The sequence below is a fragment of the Nyctibius grandis genome, chromosome 1, assembly GCF_013368605.1.
Source record: "Nyctibius grandis isolate bNycGra1 chromosome 1, bNycGra1.pri, whole genome shotgun sequence".
NCBI classification, from domain to species: Eukaryota; Metazoa; Chordata; class Aves; order Nyctibiiformes; family Nyctibiidae; genus Nyctibius; species Nyctibius grandis.
Window position 1 is genome coordinate 75707629 of NC_090658.1, and position 19384 is coordinate 75727012.

The following is a 19384-nucleotide window of genomic DNA, read 5'->3' on the forward strand; positions in this document are numbered from 1 at the left end:
GAAAGGGAAAAGATCTGTAGAGAGCAATCCTTACAGTGAATGTTAATCTGTGAAATTGGTTCATGAGATACTCTGTGAATTTTTTTTCCCCAAGTAGGGCTGAAATCGCTGCCAAAGACACATGCCCTGCAGAAGTAAGATAAGCTGGAAACCAGCATTTGCTGAGCAGGTGCAGCTGCTCAGGCAGCAGCAGGTTATAGCCCTTGAGCAATAAATGCAGTCATTGTTTTTGTCTTGTCCTTATTTTCTCTTCCTCATTTCCTGTTAGCTCAGACTTTCTCCTTCTCTTCCTCTACCCCCCAATAATACTCTGCAGTCCTCTCTGCTTTGAAATTTTACTATCCTGTTTCCTCCCTACCTCCTGCAGTGTCCTATGCGTTCCTTTATCATTAGCTTTAAATTCCTTCTTCTTAAATTTTGTCCTTGTCCCATGCATCCTACAGTTTCTGATAATAAATGGTAATGAGGGATAGGCAGCATTAAAAACAATCCCAAGCAAGCTTGTAGAAGGAAGCGAGAAGGATGGGCTCTGTGTCTGAAAGAGGTGAAACCCAGTCTTAGGTTTTCCAGCCTCTGCACAGTGAAAGTCTGCAAGCCCTAGGGTAAACCTGGACCTTTCAGTATGTAGATATGGCATGGTACGTGTGCTATATCTGGGAAGGCTTATGTTTTCGAGCGTGCTCAAGAAAGGAATCTTTTGCAAATTTTCATCTTCATGGTTTAGCCTGACTACAGATTTTTCTGTTGTGTTTTTTTTTTTTTTTCCCAGCACTGTCATCAAATTCACTGTAGACTATAAAGGGAAAATTGAAGCAGCCAGTGCTCATCTCCCACGCTCTCCTTCACGCACGCAGTTCATCATTTGTAAAGCACATCTGTTTCTTAACTATGTTATATCTGGAAGGCTTTCATCTTTGCAGTGATATTTCCTAATTTCTTGAAATGTCAGCTCTTGGAGAAATGATATTACTTCATTAGTCTTATAATTAAGGCAGCGTAATATTTTCTATCAGAAGAGCCTGTTTAGTCGCTTATAATTTTTCCAGGTTTTACCTGACTGAATGTGAATTTTCCAGGGTTGGTACCAGGCACAGACTGCCTCTTTCTCTCCCCGAAAGCAAAAAATGTGACTCAGAACAATATGAGAAATCCTTTGTGCATGTACTTTGGAGGAAGGGCTTCATATTTGGTAGGGGAGACTGCTATATTAGGAATACGTGCTTATCTGCTATCTGAGAAAACTTCAAACTAACCAAGACTTTGAATATAAAATTACACTTTATATGTGGTAACTGAACAGATGCATTAGAATTTGGCAGCTGCATTCTGTATTTTTGATATTTTGGGAAAACCCAGCAAGTGCTTGGAGCCTTCCTCTCAGCGCAGAGAGGACGTGCCAGTGGCACCCTTGGTAAACTTCTGCCCCTGCTTCTGCACTACTGTTTAGCCACAGCAGACTGCAAACTTGGCATGGAGTGAAAGCTGTCTCAGCAGCCCTCTTTGTCCTGCACGGGTGATGGCAGTGAAGAGTGGCGCGTGCAAGCCTGTTCAGGTTTACATGTGCTGAGTAAGGACAGTGATCACAGGATGGTCATATGATGAAAGTAATTGAATAAGACCCTGGAGGATCTCTCTGTTGCTCTTTCTCTGTCTCTTTAGCTTTCTATGCATCTCTCCTCGTCTTCTGTGACACAGAAGTCAGCAGCTATTGCTCTCTAAATAAACTACTACATACTGCACAATGCTGAATTCCCTGAAAGGTGGGCCCTAGGCATTTCAAATTGGACATCCAAAATTAGTAGAAAATGCTTATATTAACTTCTTATTGCCTTAGTCCCTTTCAGTGATGTTTCCTCACTGTAAAAAATATTTTACAAACAGAAGTGCCGCAAAAAGACATTAATGAATGTTCGTAAGCATTCAGATATTATAGTCATGAACACTATAACAGAGGCTACTAGGAAATGAGCCATTCGTGTAATTTTATAACTTGTATTGAGAGCAGAGACTAAACAGTATATAGCAAATAAACTCTATCTATGCAATGACAAAACAAAATAGAGGGTGACTATTCAGTGAGCAGCATTCATATTAACACTGTAGGAAGCACTGGATGTGGCCATGTAATTAAAGATGGTATCATACTGGATTTTCCTGAAAGTGGCCGAGTTGATGCCATGAAAGCAATATTAATACTGCCATCTCCTAACTTTGGAGTTCTTGACTTTGCAGTTACAGCTTTCTATGACTGTAGATTTTGAGGCATTTAAAATGTAAACTTTATATACTGTTGAAGCTTTTATTTATTTGTTTTAGCTATTGCACAAGCTTTCTGCATTTCAGAAGAAACTGGGATATATTTGATTTCAATATGTATAGTATCTATTTTTTACTGTCTTCACCCAAGTCTTTTGCTCTAATAGCAGTAATTCTTTGCTCTTCTCAGTCTAAGAAACCTTTTCTTCTCCTCATAGCCTAGTACTACAGACACAGTTAACACACTCCAGTTAATCTTCTGGAGGGCTGGCGAACATGTTTGTCATCATCATTTCTTCCGTAATGGAGACTTCAGGTTGGGAACCACAGGAATCACAACAAACCCTCCCAGCTGCTAAGATTTGATGGTCTCATGAGATTTACCGTAACATGAGAGGGCATATCCTAGTTGCAAGCACTTATGGAAAATGAGAACTGAGGTGCCCTCATGCCACAAAGTGCTGATCTGGGATAGGATCATGTCATCCATTTTAACATCTTCAAATATTTTTGAAAATAAATTTCATGTGACTGATTTCCTGCTGTTTCTTCTGTTATGCCTCCACACTCTTTGAATGACCTTGCCATGTAGTCCTTCTCAGCAATTTTTCTCCCCTTTCCTCCCCCTTCATTCCTATTGTAATGATCACGGTTTTTATGTGTGGCTGTACCTTACTGCTGACTCAGCCCTCAGGATTTTCCCTTTCAGTTGGACATTCACAAAATTCAGAGTATGTCACAGACCTCTGCCTTTAGCCTTATCTTACCTCCAGTGTCCTGCAACTTGAACAAGAAACTGAAATAATCGGCCCTTATCCAAGCTACAGCTAGTTATTAAAGGAAATGCAGTGACTTCAGAGATTACATTGTGGAGCTAATTCTGACTTTGCTCCTATACATGTTAAATCTAAGTAAAGGTAGAGGATAAAAGTGGGAAGCTGTGCTCCGGTGAGCCCTGATGGAAATGGATGACATACATAGTCAGAACTTCCACATCATTTTCTCTGCTGGTCTTCAGTGTGGATAACAAAAGAGCAGTGAGGGATCTGCTGAAATTTCCAAGAAAGCCAAAGATTGTGGCTGTTAATTCATAGTTGGTATTTGGGTTAGTGATGAAGATCTTACCCATATCCCAAAGGGGGATGCACACAGAGTACTTAATCATGAGTTTAGAGTTTCTGTTGGAGTACGGCTGCAAAGGGGCTGCCCAAGGACAGGGTATGCTGTTGAAAAGTTTCTCCAGTAACAAATTTTCACCTGGACCATGGCTGGGGCCTTTGGCTGTGGTTCCTCCAATGCAAAATGAAGAGGTTGGATTTGGAGAAAGGAAAATACTAGAGCTCCTGCTGGAGCAGGGTGGCACAGTGGTCACACAAGAAGGTTGAGGCTGCAGAAAGGTTTGTCCCCTTAGGACTTTTGTGTCTGGCCCATGCCAAGGGGTCGTCCTCCATGGCACTTGGCCCATGCCTTGTTGCTTGTTCATTTGGCATAACTGAGGAGGATCTTTGGCAGAGGTCAACCCGTGCCTAAGGTTAGGATTAGGAAAGAGATGAACACTAGAGTTCCAGTATGACTACAGCTGTTAAGGGACTGCCCAAGGAAGATCAAAGCTGCAGAAAGCAGCTTTTAGGCTAAGGCTCAAACCAGGTCTAGGATTAGTGTTAGGGCTTGGATTAGTTTTAGGGTTAGGAGGGTGACAAACCCCAGAGCTCCAGTTTGAATAAATCTGCAAGGGTCTGCCCAAAAAAAGACTTGTCTCCCAAGAAGTGTTTTGTCTGGCCTATGACTGGTTAGTGTTGGCTAAGGCTCAGCACACACCTTGCATTAGAGTCAGGAGTTAGAATGTTAGGGATTTAGGAGAGACCAAGCATAGAGCTACAGTGTAAGGGGTGGAAGGCTGTAAAAGGGCTGTCCAAGGAATGGTAGGCTGCCAAAAAAGTGTTTCCCCCAGAGCTTTTTCATCTGGACCATGACTGGGAAACCTTTTGTTTGTGTTTAACTTTGGGTGTTGGATAGAGTTAATTTCAGGAGAGAAAAAGAGCCTGTAATTCCCAGATTAGTTAAGGTCTTCTGTTAAATCTTCAATCTCTACCTCAAATGAGTGCATTGCACTGGTATGATCAGAAGAGGATATTTCATTAATGAGAGGGAACAGAGGGAAGAAAACCCATTTTGCATACTCTTTTTTGGATGGGGGTATTTGTGTTTTTTTTGCTTTTCCACTGAAGTTTTGTCTTCTTCTAGGCATGTTGCCAGGCACTGGAAACTTTACTAGAGGTATAACATAGCAGAACTTTGCTTCCTTATCTTTGCTTTAGTGATTCTGTCAACAGTTTTGCGGCATGATTGATAGTCCTTGGTCCACATTTCTCTTCCTCTCTTCCACTTTCCAGCTTAAAAGATCCTGCCATATCTGCCTGCTATAAGAAAAAAGGGCAGAAGTAAAAGGAACTATTTTTATTTTAGTGGACTTTTATGTAGCAAAGCACAGGAAGACACAAAGCAGAGCCAAGTAAATGGGGCTTTGACATTAAGACAGAGATCAGCAGTGCATTGTACCCTGGAGGTCAGAGGGCTTCTGATCAAAGGTGGTGATGGAGCCTGTTAACCCCATCAACTTCTGTTGAACTCATGACTCCATTTTAATTCAAGCCGGACTGAATGGGGAGGCAGGAGTGAGTATAGGTGACATGATCTCTGTTTCTTAAAAAATTTGCCCTTCAAGTATAACCACCAGTATTCTTCTTTGCTGAAAGAAAAGGATCATAGAATAGGAGTATGGATCTCATCAGTGATACTGTCACAGTCAGGGAACATCCCATGATGAAGCCTGCTATGATCCATCATGATGATCCTCTGATCAAAAACCTGCTAGTGGAATTGATGGCCAATAGACATAAGATTATTACGTCCTGAATAACCACAACAAACCTCACTGGTATTCTAGTATTGGGTATCATCGGCACAAAGTAAGGACTGTGTTTGTTATGGACCTGCTTGAACGTCATCTTTTCTGTCCACAAAGTCCTCATATATATGGCGGCCAGAAGTGACCTGGAAGTAGCCTGGAATTTTTAATGAATGGATTCCTGAGATCTATGAATGATGATGAAAACAAGGGATTTTGAGGAAGCTGCTAGAAAGAATCCCCAAAAAGCTGATCTGGCATCCTACACTGAAAAGGGAGTTGGGGTGTTGGACATAATGCTGGCCAAGAAAGTATGTTCCTGGGTCTCAATGACAGGAGAGCACTATTGCTGTTCTAACCAGACAGCTCCTGCTAGAAATGGAAACTTATGCCCAAGTCTGAATGCACTCATTTGTGCCATACCTGATAATCTACTGATCCTGCATTGACAATTGTGCCCCAAAGTGATAGGGCTGTGAGCTGAAGTTCAGAATGAAACTGTGTATGAATTGCTAATGCAACCTTCTCCTGAACTGTCTGGTGGAAATATAGCACACTGAAGTCAGAGAAAGTGCTGGTTAAGTAACTTGTGCAACGGATAGTGCTTGATGGTTTAGCTCCGTTTTTCCAAGTGTTCAGTTTCAAAACCTTCATCTATCTTTGAGCTATAAAACACAAATAGATTTACTAAGGATTGGGTGTTGTTTTAGTTTGACCTTCCTATACCACAGAACAATATCTCATGGTGAGCAATTACTTTGATTCATTATTAGTCTTTAGAGTACTTTTTCCTCTAAGACACATTTTTGGATGAAGTAAAATATTAGGCCTTTTGAAGCATAAGTTCAATCACTAGAAATTGAAATAAGCCCTTCACGCTTTATAAAAGTAATTTAAACTTCCATTTATAATGAAAATAGTACTTTAAATTCAGATGTGCTTTTGTTAAAAAAAGTGAATAACAAATTAAATTATTTGCTTTGAGGTTAAGGGGTTATTTTTTCACAACCAGTATTGCTTTTGGTACTGTATGATTATTATTGCAAACCAAATGACTTTGAACTAAGAATCCCATATTCAAGTGCTATTAAAAGTAATTCTCATTATATTTTTCTGAAACATTTTAATCAGATCATATAAAGCCAGGCAGATGAGGTAATATATGATATGTGTCCACTTTTCACTCTCTGTAATAATTGCTTCAGTTACAGTTACCTTGTCAAATACTGTTGCTCTAATGATCTTATTTTGCAAGTCAGGATCTTTTTAACTTCTAAGTTTATCTGGAGTCAGAACCTACATATTACATACCCTCCATATAACCTTCAATGGTAGGTTTGTATAGATTTCAATTAAGTTTTTCCAACCTAATAAAAATAAACATATAATTTGAAATATTTTCAAGTCAAAGGAACATATGCTTAAATACAATATGCACTTACGAATTTTTTTTTCCAAAATCGTAGTCTATATTGTAAACATGATTTTACACACACAATTGTAATACTATTTTAAATTGTATTTCTCAAATAAACCAACAATTTCCTCTTATTGCATACATTATAATACTTCTCATGTTTTCAGCTTTAGCAATTTCAGTTACTAGCAGTGTATGTACAAATACTGGGTCATGTAAAGACCGTACTTTTGACTATCCTGAACATAAAATACAACCTTGTTAACAATGCATTGGAAGCTCTTTTGACTTTGGTACAAAATGAAATCTTTTTGAACAGATGCTATCCTCTTAATCCATGAAGAAAGGAGACACAAAATTAAATGCCTCTTCTTATACACTCTTGTGAGAATCAGTCACTTTGGACATTACTAAGAGATATATTATAGTTCAAGGAGAAAAATAGCAGTTCAAATTTTTTTTCAGGTCATATAGTTTGTTAGTTTTCAGATGTTATTCTCAGAGCAGGTGTATTTAGACATTTCAGAAAGATTCTAATTCAGTTTTCAGGGCAGTCAAATTTTCTTCGGGACTTGAATAGAGTTGAACTTTTGCTCTGTCTTCTCATTCCTTTGACAGGAACCTCAGTCAAGGATTTGAACATTTATTGATTACTTAGTTTTCTACAGTCTAATTAACAAATTAATGTAATTAATTAGTTGAATTAATGAACACATTTAACTAATTAAAATTATTATTAACACATTCCGGCTCTCTAATGAGATTCCTTTCCTTGCCAAATATGTATCAAGGCCTATTTTATCCAAATCATCTTCAAGTCAGAGGACAGGAATGCGGTCTGGAATATCTAATTTCATTTACTTTTGTTAACAAAACATATTGAGCGTGGGTTAGCACCGTCTGTATTTGCCTCATTTTTATTTCCTCTTTATTCATACAGAACCATTTTTCATTCCTCATGCTTGCTCAGCCAAGGTGTCACCCAATGTTCTCATTTATTTCCTTCATTCCTCATGATGATCGCAAGCATTACAGATACTAAAGTAGTTTGTTGACGACTCCTTCTGTACTTTTCACTAGTAATTGACAAATCAAGTAGTTAACTGAATAGGCAACTTACGTGTGGTGCAATACATTGATTTATCTTAAAAGTTTGCATAATAGGTTTAGCTATGATTAATTTAAAAGGAGTTCTCCTATGAGTATATGGCATATTTCTGATAAATATTTATCACCATTTGCTTCAAATAAGGGGTGGAGCTAATTTTGGAAAGAGCTTTGTATGCTTGTTGGATGGAAGCTGAATGCAGCCCCAGTTGAAAATGCTGACTCATCTCAGTCTTATTTCCATTTAATTTACACACAGCACAAAACAGCAAAAGAGTTAAATAGTACCTTCAGAGGAGCAAACTAAAACTATTGCTTGAACAAGTCCTTGTAAACTACAGTGTTCAGTGAGAGAGGAAAAATATGTTTTAAAAGGCATAGATAGGAGTAGATTTTCACAGAACATGGATGTTGAGATGTTTGCAGTGACTTCAGGGACATACTAGTTTTGTTTGTCTAATAGCAGCAGAGCTGAAAAATTGCCAGTAACTCGTTTGAGATATTGACGTGGCAGTGGAATGGGAAAGGTTGCAGGGTGGTTTACATCTTGGAACCTGAGAGCCCTTCTGCAGTTTTGGGGATCTTTTGATTTTTAAGATGCTGGGATATTAGCACATACCTGCACCTCTGCATAGTGGCATCAATTGACTTGGCATCGATTTCTGCCACAGTAGCCTTGGCAAAATTTCTTGGTGAATTTTTCCTGCGAGAAGACCAGTCTGTCACTTCTGAATTCTCATTCCCTTGAAATCAGTAGGACTTTCCATCAGCAGTAAAATCCAGATTTCACTCAAATGTGTAAGCAATATTTTCTTGCAATAAATTTGTTGTTTAGTTCTTGCTGGCTTTTCCCCCCCATGCTATTGGAATTTAATTAACATAACAGATTATCTTTTAGTAAATATGCAGCATGTTTATAAAAGCTAAATTGTCTTCCTGGTATGTTTCACTGACTGGTAAAATTAATGTTTTTTATTTGTTCAGATGGTTTTTTGGCCCAATCAAACGAGCAGATGCCGAGAGACAACTGTCATACCCTGGAAACCAGGCAGGAGCCTTCCTAATCCGAGAAAGCGAAAGTCTAAAAGGCGAATACTCACTTTCAGGTATATTCTAGTTTTTCATCTTAAGCAATGTTTTAAAAATTTCTCAGGTGATCTGGACTTTTTCATTTTTAAGAACGATAACTCTGGGCATGAAAATGAAATTGTTTGTAATAATATTTCTTTCCCAGGAGGTATATAAAGAAAACTTGGCAAGAGTCATTTGAGTTTTTATTAACATTTGTTTTATAGGCTTTGTTTATTAATATGCTCAGAACAGAAATTAACTTTCTTATGCTCAGTACTTCCAGTGCTCCAGCTGCCTTAAAAAAGAAGCTATTTTCATTATTAAAATGCCAAAAAATACATTACAGTTGTGCACTACTCCTCTGATTAGTACAAAAAATAAAAATTAAACCACGTTGGAAGATATCTGCAGTTTAAGAAAATGAGATTTCTGCTAGAGCACTCCCTTAGGTTTATATTTATTTATTTTCAGGGGAAAAATGATAGGAAGATCTTAAAAGCTGTAATTTAGAATCAGTCTTATTTCATTGAAAAGTTCCCAGACTTGAGCGTAATTTAGCCTTGACATGCTACTTTGTCTTTAAGAGCTAAATATTATTTGCTGCTTACTGAATAGGCTTGACTGAGTGGCATCTGTTTGTGTTGTGCAAGATTTTTTGCTTCCAACCGAATAGTATACATAATGATCCAGACATTGTATGTCCATAATCTCATTACTTATGTCTACTTTTAGGAGAGCTAGCGCATTCTAAAGCAAATGGTGAAGTGGATTGTACTGTGGGCAGTATTAATTGGAAGGAAGGTTGTTTAGTCCACCAGATGCTATGGAGAAGGCACTTTTTCTGACTTTCTTTGTTGCATCAGAAGGAGTTGTAAGACACTCAAAGCTGAGGTGGAAAAGCAGTGTTTTCTTGAGGAATAGTGGTTCAGAACTATTTCTTTTAAAAGGTCTTGGATGGCTTCTGTATCCATGGTAGCTGATACACTGACAGGGGAGAAGTCACAACCTGATATTTTAGAATATGTCCCTAATTTCTGCTTCTGATTTTTTCAGTGCAGAAAGAATAGACCCCCAAACTCCCATCCTCTGTAGGTCTGGTTGGGTTTGCTCTACCTTTTGTTGATGTTTTGGTTTCATTCCAGAGTAGATGATAATGGCTAGAAGAGTGACCTTTCAGAATTAAGGTCTTAAAGAAAATATTGTTATTCTCTGTCCAGCCTAACATTGAAGTGTAATAAAGCTAAAAAGGAAAAGAAGTAGAAAAGGAAGAGAGATTTTTACCCAAGCACCCATAAACTGATTTTATGACTTTCATGCTTGATTTCATGCTCATATGGGCGATGTATAAGACACTTAACGTTAATGAGGGAGACGAATGGATCTCCTTAGGAAAAAAAAAAGAAAAAGAAATAAACCCTACCTTTAATTAAAATGACACTTTTAACTTCTAACTTGTCTTAATGGGAAAACTCACAATTTGTAAGAATTAGGTGATAAATGACTATTTAAATTAAAAACCAAAAGTCATATTCAGAAAGATTTTTCTCATCTGTTAATGGTTAAACAGAAAGCTCATCAAATCAGATAGGCCACTGAGATGTGTTGCTGTCATTTTAAAGTGTTTGATATTTTAAAAATAGGTTTTCCCATTTTAAAAATGCACATGTTGTCGACAGATTTTTATGTTGATGACTCCAGCATCTGGTGTGAAATGTACTAAATTTTAAACATGTTGGTGCCATCTTAGACATTGCCTCTTTTTAATTAAAAGCCATAATTTAGAAGTGCTCAGCTTAATTGAGTGTCGTTGCCAAAGATAGCAGGAGACTCTCTATTTCCCCCCTCACTGAATGATGGTGTCTGAAAGACTGATTGCATTAAATGACAATGTAAATGGTTTGTGTTTCCTTCCATTTTTTTTTCCATGCTGGTAAAAAAGGTTGTGTGGTTTCCTCTAGGCCAGATTGGCTTTCAGCATAGGGAAAAACAGGTAATTATTTAAGGTAGCAGACTGATAGGTGTGGCAAAATCATGACCATAGCAGCAGAATGATTTTGGATTAGTCCCCGCATCCGTTCTGTGCTGATGAGGGTCATCTTCTAAGCCACCCTCCTCCCACATCTACCCTGGGCATGGAGACTGAGCACAGCTCCTGCCGGCAGCGCTGCACTGCCAGTCTCCTGACAGGATAGATGCTGGGACACTGGCAGTGGTGCTGCCTTAGTATCTATCTCCATGATTCATTTGCTGAAGATGTTGACTCTGCTGATGTCACCATAAATTTTGCTGCGCTGGGGAAGAGTTTCAAATTATTTTATTCTCATCCTTAGAGTGGCAAAAGCTACTTCTGCATGGTTTAGCCTTCTGAAGATGGGAAGCAGGGAGAGGAGAATGCTTCTGTTAAACTGGAACCGTGAAGAAATCTAATGGGGAGCTGTGATTCTTTTGGGAAGGGCAAGTTGAGGAGAAAACCACTGCAGTCTTTAAACCCAGATGCTGTCAAGCTGTGTGAAGCTGAAGTTGTGATCCTTTCCTGTTTAGCAGTCTGGCATGGATGTAGGGATGACTGGAAGAACTGAGGGGTTATGGCCAGCTCTTCCCTGACTGAGAAGTGCTCTGTGTCGTGTTGGGCAGAGAAGCTGCACCATGCTGCAGCACTGTGAGCATGCAGTGCAGTACTTGTACACCCAGACTCAGCCCTGGGATACAAGTAAACAGCCCCCTGTCAAATACTGCACTAATCTCAGCTGCTTATCACAAGAAGAGATGGTATCAGCACAGAAATTTTCTCCAGCTTCTCCACACACATCACCACCTGACCTGGATACTGCCGATCATAAGGCTTCATACAAGGCTCATTTAAGAAATTAGAGCCCAACCTTCAAATCAACTCTTGCATTAACATTAGCTGCTTCGCAAGTAATAATTATAATACTGCTAATAAATAAAGCAGGTAGTCAAGCGACTATCACTTGTGATATACAACTGAGACTGGATTAACACAGTCATCCTGCTGGCCTTTTATTCAATGCATCATAAATAGCAATTCATTTGGCCAGATGCACTTTCCTGTGAACTTTGGAAAAGTCATTACATTTTCAGTCTGTTGTTACTGAAGTAACCTTTCCTTCATTTTGCTTCAGCCCCATTTCCAAATGATGCATCAGAAAAATATGCATGCATTTTATAATTAAAAAATACTAATTGTGGTTGTTAAATTAAAAATAAATGGCATTTGAAAAGTGTGATGTAATTAGCTTCACACTCTGGAGTTATATTTACAAACATTCTCATTTCTGGTCCTCATGCAGAATTGTACGTTCTCAGGTCTCTAAAAATATTACCTATGGCAGATATAAAATCCCCTGATATTTCCAGCAGCTCCTATATGCCCTCTGGTGGCCTGGGATGACAATCGCACAGTACAGTAGAAAAATATTTGATCATATATGATAGTTCTTAAGGAAGGAAAGATTTTCCTTTTTTAACTTAGTCACTTAAATGATCAGAGAAATTATACTTTATCTCAGCTTTGTTAATTGCATGCAACCAATAATTTTCTATAATTTTTTCTATATACAATATGTAGCTGTGTATTCTTCTGTTATTATAACCAAAGTGATTGGCAAAATTCATGCAGTGTTGTAGTATCAAGGATCTGTCAGCTATAATATCGCCAGAGGAGAGAAATAAGAATTTTTCTAACAATTAGATTTTCAAATGTACCAGACTGAGGCTGCTTCTAGGATTGAAAAATATTTCCATTAATATATTTAACTAAGAGGACCCACTAGTCAACATGACTGAATTGAATATGTTTGCTGGAGTTTTGGCTACTAAAAAGTATACTGGAGGTAAAAAAAGCAGAAGGCTGTTCCCCTAAGCCTCCCTTCTGCTTTTCAGACTTTTGTCTTGTGTGAGGGCCTGAGAAGGGGACAAAGGTAATCTCCCAAATCGATGGGTGTGGAAGGAGCCACCTGGCCTATTGGAAAGGTGTAATGTTGGGTGATGAGGACCAGAATGGCAACTGGAGCATCCTCTCCCTTGAGAGCTCTTTCTCCACTCATCGTGGAAAAGCACTGTGTTGTTTCATTAAACACAGGGTGGGATACCCCTCTGATTTTTCTCCCCTTTTTTTACCTGTAGCTACTTGTCTTTTTCCAAAATGTCCTGCTTCACATTTAGTCCTGCTCCAGTGTTTCTCCTTCTGACCATTCCCCAGACTCACTAGATGATTCCCATTCTCCTTTTTGGCTCGATTCTCAATCTCACTGGCCCCCACCCTATCCGATGTCCCTTCACCTTGCTCCCACACGAGCTCTAACAGGTGGCAAAAAACCTGTCCACACTTTCAAATACTTGTCTCTCAATCTCGTTACTGCTTGGTACCATTCCTTGAGCTCTGAGCATTTTTGCACCTGAAATTCCTAGGATTAGAAACCCTACTTCCACTGATGCATCTATCTTCTGTTTGAGATGCAGAAAATTTATCCTACTACTTAAACATCTTCCCTCTTAAGTTATGCTTTATATGGTCAGGATTCCTCATTACCAGCTAGGTTCACTGTGGAACACTGTTAATATTAGAGCTAACAGCCGTGGCGTTGATAGGAACTAAACCAGTTACCCTTCAGTATGTAAAATAAACTCTCAATTTCCCATTGGAAATGGACAGTGATGTCTCAGTCATGGAACGTCATGCTAAATGACACTTCAAATAAGCAACTAACCCCCTTTCCAACTCTTTAGAACTGCCCCCTCTGCTGATGCTCAGCCCGCTGTTGCTACTACTAATATTCCTTTATAAAGGAGATCTCCAAGCTAATGGTCTCCAAAATTTTTGAGTGTGCACCCCTACCAGTAAAAGATTTTTTAATATTCACCCCCAATATATGTTTATTTATTTATTTATTCATTTGTAAATTATATACACGTACTACTGCACTGATAGATAATGTACATTATAGAACATACACAAAAAAGAAATTAAAAAAAGATGAAATAAAGATTAAATAAACAGTACTTTTAAAATATTTATTTTATTTATTAATGGTACAAAAAATACTTTTTTCCCCACACTGCAATGGATTGTCCCCACTCCCTGGGTTTCATGCACTCTGCTTTGGAGACCACTGCTTTAAGCCATATATGACCGAGATGTCAGAAATGGCAACTACAAGCCTAATATTCCTAAAATAAAGCACTACGTGAGTGACAGTGCATTTTTTGTCCATCTCTGGTCTGCTACTGGTCCAGGTCTAGCCCCAGCATGCAGTAGCTCAGCCTTCTTTCTGACTCCTCTAAAGAATGCTTTGATGGTCACAGAGAAGGACAGTTTGGGTTTCATGACATACAGGTAAATAACCTACAGAAGGTAAGGAGAGACAAGTCTTATTGATTAGGAAACAACAGATTAGAATAGAACACGTTTCAATGGAATGGGGGTCACCAGCTACTTGAAACAGAGCATTATTGGCCTGATTTTTGCATATTCCAAACATGCACAAAACTCAATAAAGCCCATGGTGAGTGCTTTTCAGAGAATCATGGCTGTGTGGAAAGTATATCTGTTTACTATAAAATGCCTGCCAGCCCAGCAGCTGCTATTTGGAATGTTAACACTGATAAATGAAATATTAAAAACTGATTAAATGTTTACTGTGAATTAGATGCTCCTGGCTGGTTCTGGTGTCCTAAAGATGGAAAATATGAGCTGCCTCACAGAAGATGCATTTATGTATTTTTGTGTTAGATCTTATGGTGCAAGCAAGAATCTCTGAAACGGAATGGTTGAAGACCGATAGACTAGATCCGTTAAGCTATCTAAAAGTGGGCTTTGGTTTGAAAGAGATTTTTTATAATTGTCATCTTTGAAACTAAAATAATTTATTTTAAGGTCTTCACAAATACATACCTTATGATGGTTTGGCCATAAGCTGTATTGTACCACTGCTGTAATTCTTAGAAACTTACTATATGTAAATCTTCTTAGTTTTTGATGGTGTATCTGTGAAGCACTACAGGATCAGAAAGCTGGATGAAGGAGGCTTTTTCCTAAGCAAAAGGAAAACTTTCAAAACTCTGAATGAGTTTGTTGACTATTATAGTAAGAACAGTGATGGCCTCTGCGTGGTGCTTCGAAAGCCATGCCTTAAGGTAAGAGTGGGTGCTACACTGTGCAATGTATGTTTTGTAAGCTAACTCATCAGCCAGAAGCTGTTAATCCCATATCTGCCTCTACCATTTCAAAATGTTGATGATCTGCTTATTTTCAGGAAGTTCTGGGTAGTGCTACAGTTTCATTCTTGAAGCCGACATGTTAATAATAAAATACCATGCCATTTTGAACAAATCATCATGTGGCTGGAGGAGAAAATATGCCAAATCATGATTTATGAATACCTTTTTATAAATGTATATGGAGATGAAATCTCCAACTTCATAACTCTAGCTGTCCATAAGTAATTACTGAGACAAAACCATAAGGTTCAGGCAGGCAATAAGTCACTGTTCAAAAAGCTTGCTAGAGGGATGATTTCTAATTTTTACTTTTAATGGCAGGATATTTTCTATAGAGTATTTTTTATTTCTAACAAAAAGTACCCAGGATGTGGACTGTATTTTATGTTCTCAGCTCACTTTATCACATGTGTGTACTCTAAGAAAACATTATTTATAACAGTTGCCACTTTACATGACATAGTTAACAATGACTTGTATATGCTGTTGAAAAAATATTAGAAGTCTCAATTACTGTATTATGTATTTTCTTTTACCAGGTACAAATTCCTACTACTTTTGACTTGTCATACAAAACTGTCGATCAGTGGGAGATAGACCGACAATCTCTGAAATTGTTGAAAAAATTAGGATCTGGTCAGTTTGGTGAGGTATGGGAAGGACTGTGGAATAATACCACCCCAGTGGCAATCAAAACATTAAAACCAGGTATGTGAATTATTCTTAAATGCTAATAATGTGCAATGTTAGCAAGGGTGCTCCTTTATTTTTTAAATGCTGCTGAAAAGAGAGCCTATTCATACATACAACCATTCTTAAAACCTATACACTTAAACATGAAGGCTAGTAAAGCTCAAGGTCCAGATATTCTTTGGTATTTTGAATTACAGTCTTATGCAGTTTTCTGTTTCCATATGAGCCGAACTCGTTCAACATCTGTATTACATAGAAAGGCAATGCCAGGAAGGCCATCTCTTTTGTACAATATTGCTTGTATGGAATTGAATGACTACATTTTTTCTGTAGGTGAAGTAATGAATTTACTACTAGTTTGTCATCTATAGAATTTCTTCTAGTGATTAGATGCTATATTATAATGATTCCTTTGGTAATATGCAATATGTACTATGTTAAGTTTGTATTTAAGAAGTGCTTCAATCTTAATATTGATTGAATAAGATTTCACAAAGTTTTTGATGCACAACATTAATACCCAATATTTGCATATAATATAGGCCTGTTACTAATACAGCTTTTAACATTTTTCTTAATTAATTTTCATTAACTTCAATTTGTGCATATCAAATTGACAACATAAAATATCTGTCAGCAGATGGCAAGAACCACATAGATAAGAAAGGTAGCCTGGATGATATATATGTTTTTTAAAAAGAGATAACAATATAATGAGTTGTAGTTAATTGAAAAAGCTTGTGCTGGGCATGAATGATCATGTTTCAGGAAGTAGAATAGATTCAGATCTTTGATTCAGAATAACAACAATATGCTTGAGCCCTGCTTGAATGGTCTCTTGAACAGGGAGGAATTTAACCTTGTGTTTTAGGGCTATCTTGTATCAGGATATTGTTTGTGTTTTGGGACTTGCAAATTGAAAGCAAATAAGCACCTTTTTTTTTCTCTGCTTAACTGGAATTAGAAAAACAGCTCAGACTAAAGGCCCTCTATAATTCATATGAAAGCATACTTTTTTCAGTGAACTGATGCATCTCCCTAGTGACCCAGTAAACAGAATCACAGAATCACAGAATCAATCAGGTTGGAAGAGACCTCTGGGATCATCGAGTCCAACCATTGCCCTGACACTACCCTGTCAACTAGACCATGGCACTAAGCGCCATGTCCAGTCTTTTCTTAAACACATCCAGAGATGGTGACTCCACCACCTCCCTGGGCAGCCCATTCCAATGTCTAATGACCCTTTCTGAGAAGAAATTCTTCCTAATGTCCAACCTGAACCTCCCCTGGCGAAGCTTGAGGCTGTGTCCTCTTGTCCTATGGCTAGTTGCCTGGGAGAAGAGGCCGACTCCCACTTCACTACAACCTCCCTTCAGGTAGTTGTAGACTGCAATAAGGTCACCTCTGAGCCTCCTCTTCTGCAGGCTAAACAACCCCAGCTCCCTCAGCCGTTCCTCATAGGTCATACCCTCATTAAAACTGTCTTGAAATCTCTTTGTCTTTTTCGCTTTCCTAAGACAGTATCCACTAAGTCGATATCTTTTGTGACAGGGATCCATACACCTGTTTTTATTGACTTCGGAAACTAAAAGTTTGAAACCAGTCTTTTTCTCCTGTGTCTGACCTGAATCTTTCATTCTGCAGTACAAGCCCATTACCTCTTGTCTTATACAGCATGACTGAAGAGCACCTGTTATTTTCTTCTTCTTCACAGCAGTGTTGTACATACTAGAAAACTATTATGAAGTTCTTCTTTGGTTTTCTCTTCTTTAGGTTAAACATCTCAACCAGATTCTTTGTGTAGCTCAGATGTTTTAGATGTCCCATTGTTTTCAGAAGATCTTTACTGGGCTGTTTCGAGGTGGTAACCATATTTTTTCCAAGTATGATGCTAAAGGAAGAACAAGTCTAGATGTGTAAAGAGAGTGATTTGCTTCACATTTCTGACATGCTACACCTCTGTTTAAACAGTCCAGTATGATGTTTGCCCTTTCTTCTCCATAAGGCAAGAATTTAATTTGTCCATCCAAGTTTACTTTCCTTTAACAATTTAATGCAACGTTTGGACAAGTCTGTTTTATTGCAGAAGACTGAAGGGTCCTCACTAAAGTGTGAAATCTCTTAAATAATGTTTAAAGAAGGAAATAAATGAAGCTGGAATGAAGAACAAGACTAAGCTTTCTTAAATTTTTGTGATATTATGTTTTCTTTTAGAAATTTTCTTTCCTCTTTAAGAAAATATGTGGCAATTAACATTCTAGTAGAAGACTTGTTTCTCATCAAACAAAATAATTAGATTTTGAACAAATTGCAATGCATACATTTCTACTTATTTTCTTTAGTGGGAAAGTAGAGCTGACATTTATCTAGTATTGTATATGCAAAAATGGGAAGCTTAGTCGTATTTCGTCTCCTTCTCTTAATAACTCATTTCAGAACTGTAATTCAACTTTTCATTCTGTATAATAGGGACAGTACATATTATCAGTTCTCCATGAAACAAACTTCTGTTTGAATAATGGATTGAATCAGAATGACAAGACTACCCAGAAATATGTGAAATACTAGTGGCAAGTTCTAGCTGCAATTTGACGCCTTTTTTTTTCTTTTTTTTTCTTTTTGATGTTGATCAGCTGAATAACTGCTACTAATACTCCACCTGAAGAAAAGGAAGTATTAGTTAATTTTGTATCTATATCTGAAACAGATTTTAATGAGTTTAAGGCCAAACTGATCTGTGGAGATAGGTTCTTTGACTGTTGTTGAATTTTATGTCCTTTCAAAGTCTTGCCGATAAAGCACACAGAGAACACAATACTTCCAGAGTGACGTAAGCAGGAAAGTAAGTTTTTTTCAGTTTCTATAATCATAGAGTATCCTAAGAATGCACTTACAGAAGACTATAAAACAATAAAAAATGATCACATAAACTTGTTCAATAGGTTTGTTAGCTAAAAATTAAATTTTACACTGGAATAAACTTAATATTCACTGCAAAGTCCTTGTTACATACAGACTAGCACAGTTAGTGGAAGAAACTGTTTCCACTGTGATACTTTTTGTAGCATCATAGTTTGGCTGGGAAAAAGGGCTTGATTAATCAATACTTTTTCCACCTCTGTTTTTTTCACTGTATTCTGACTCCTGTTAAGGTCGACAGTAGGAGTCTCATTGATTTCACAGTTATATTGAGTTAGGGCAGACATAAACCCCACCTATATGCAATGCTCGGATAGCAGGGAGTTTGTGATCTAATACTGTGATAAAGAAGTCATGCACTGCATTTAGTGATGCTCAGAATGAAGACTCTGATTCTTAGAGCCATCTTGATAAATTATATAGGTAATACTGAATCTCTTATCAATCGCTATACTTTGTGAACTATCTCATTCTACAAAAACAGTTCAAACACTCTCAAATGAAAGCATTTAACCTTGTCATATACTTCTTTAGGGAATTATCCTCTTCCACACAATGTTTTTCACCATTTGGAGTGCCTTACTGTGATGAGTTAGCACATTGGTTTTCCATAGCTTGTTCTCATCATTACTCATGAAGAATAACTTTTCAATAATTAAAGAAAAACCCCAATACCCTCACCCTAGTCTGAGTAAAAAATGCTTAGCTTGGTACTAATAATATTACAGCAAAGTCTAGGTCTGTTAATTTCATTCATCATAATATATAGA

The 19384-nt window shown here is 37.7% G+C and overlaps 1 protein-coding gene across 1 annotated transcript in view; it reads left to right on the plus strand.

Moving 5' to 3' along the window:
- The window catches only part of FRK (fyn related Src family tyrosine kinase), a 52785-nt gene that overhangs the window by 14975 nt on the left and 18426 nt on the right, over window positions 1-19384 (plus strand). The window contains exons 2-4 of the mRNA XM_068396259.1: window positions 8673-8794; window positions 14752-14915; window positions 15539-15707. Of these exons, the coding sequence (XP_068252360.1) occupies window positions 8673-8794; window positions 14752-14915; window positions 15539-15707 (455 nt within the window). The remainder of the gene's footprint in view (window positions 1-8672; window positions 8795-14751; window positions 14916-15538; window positions 15708-19384) is intronic.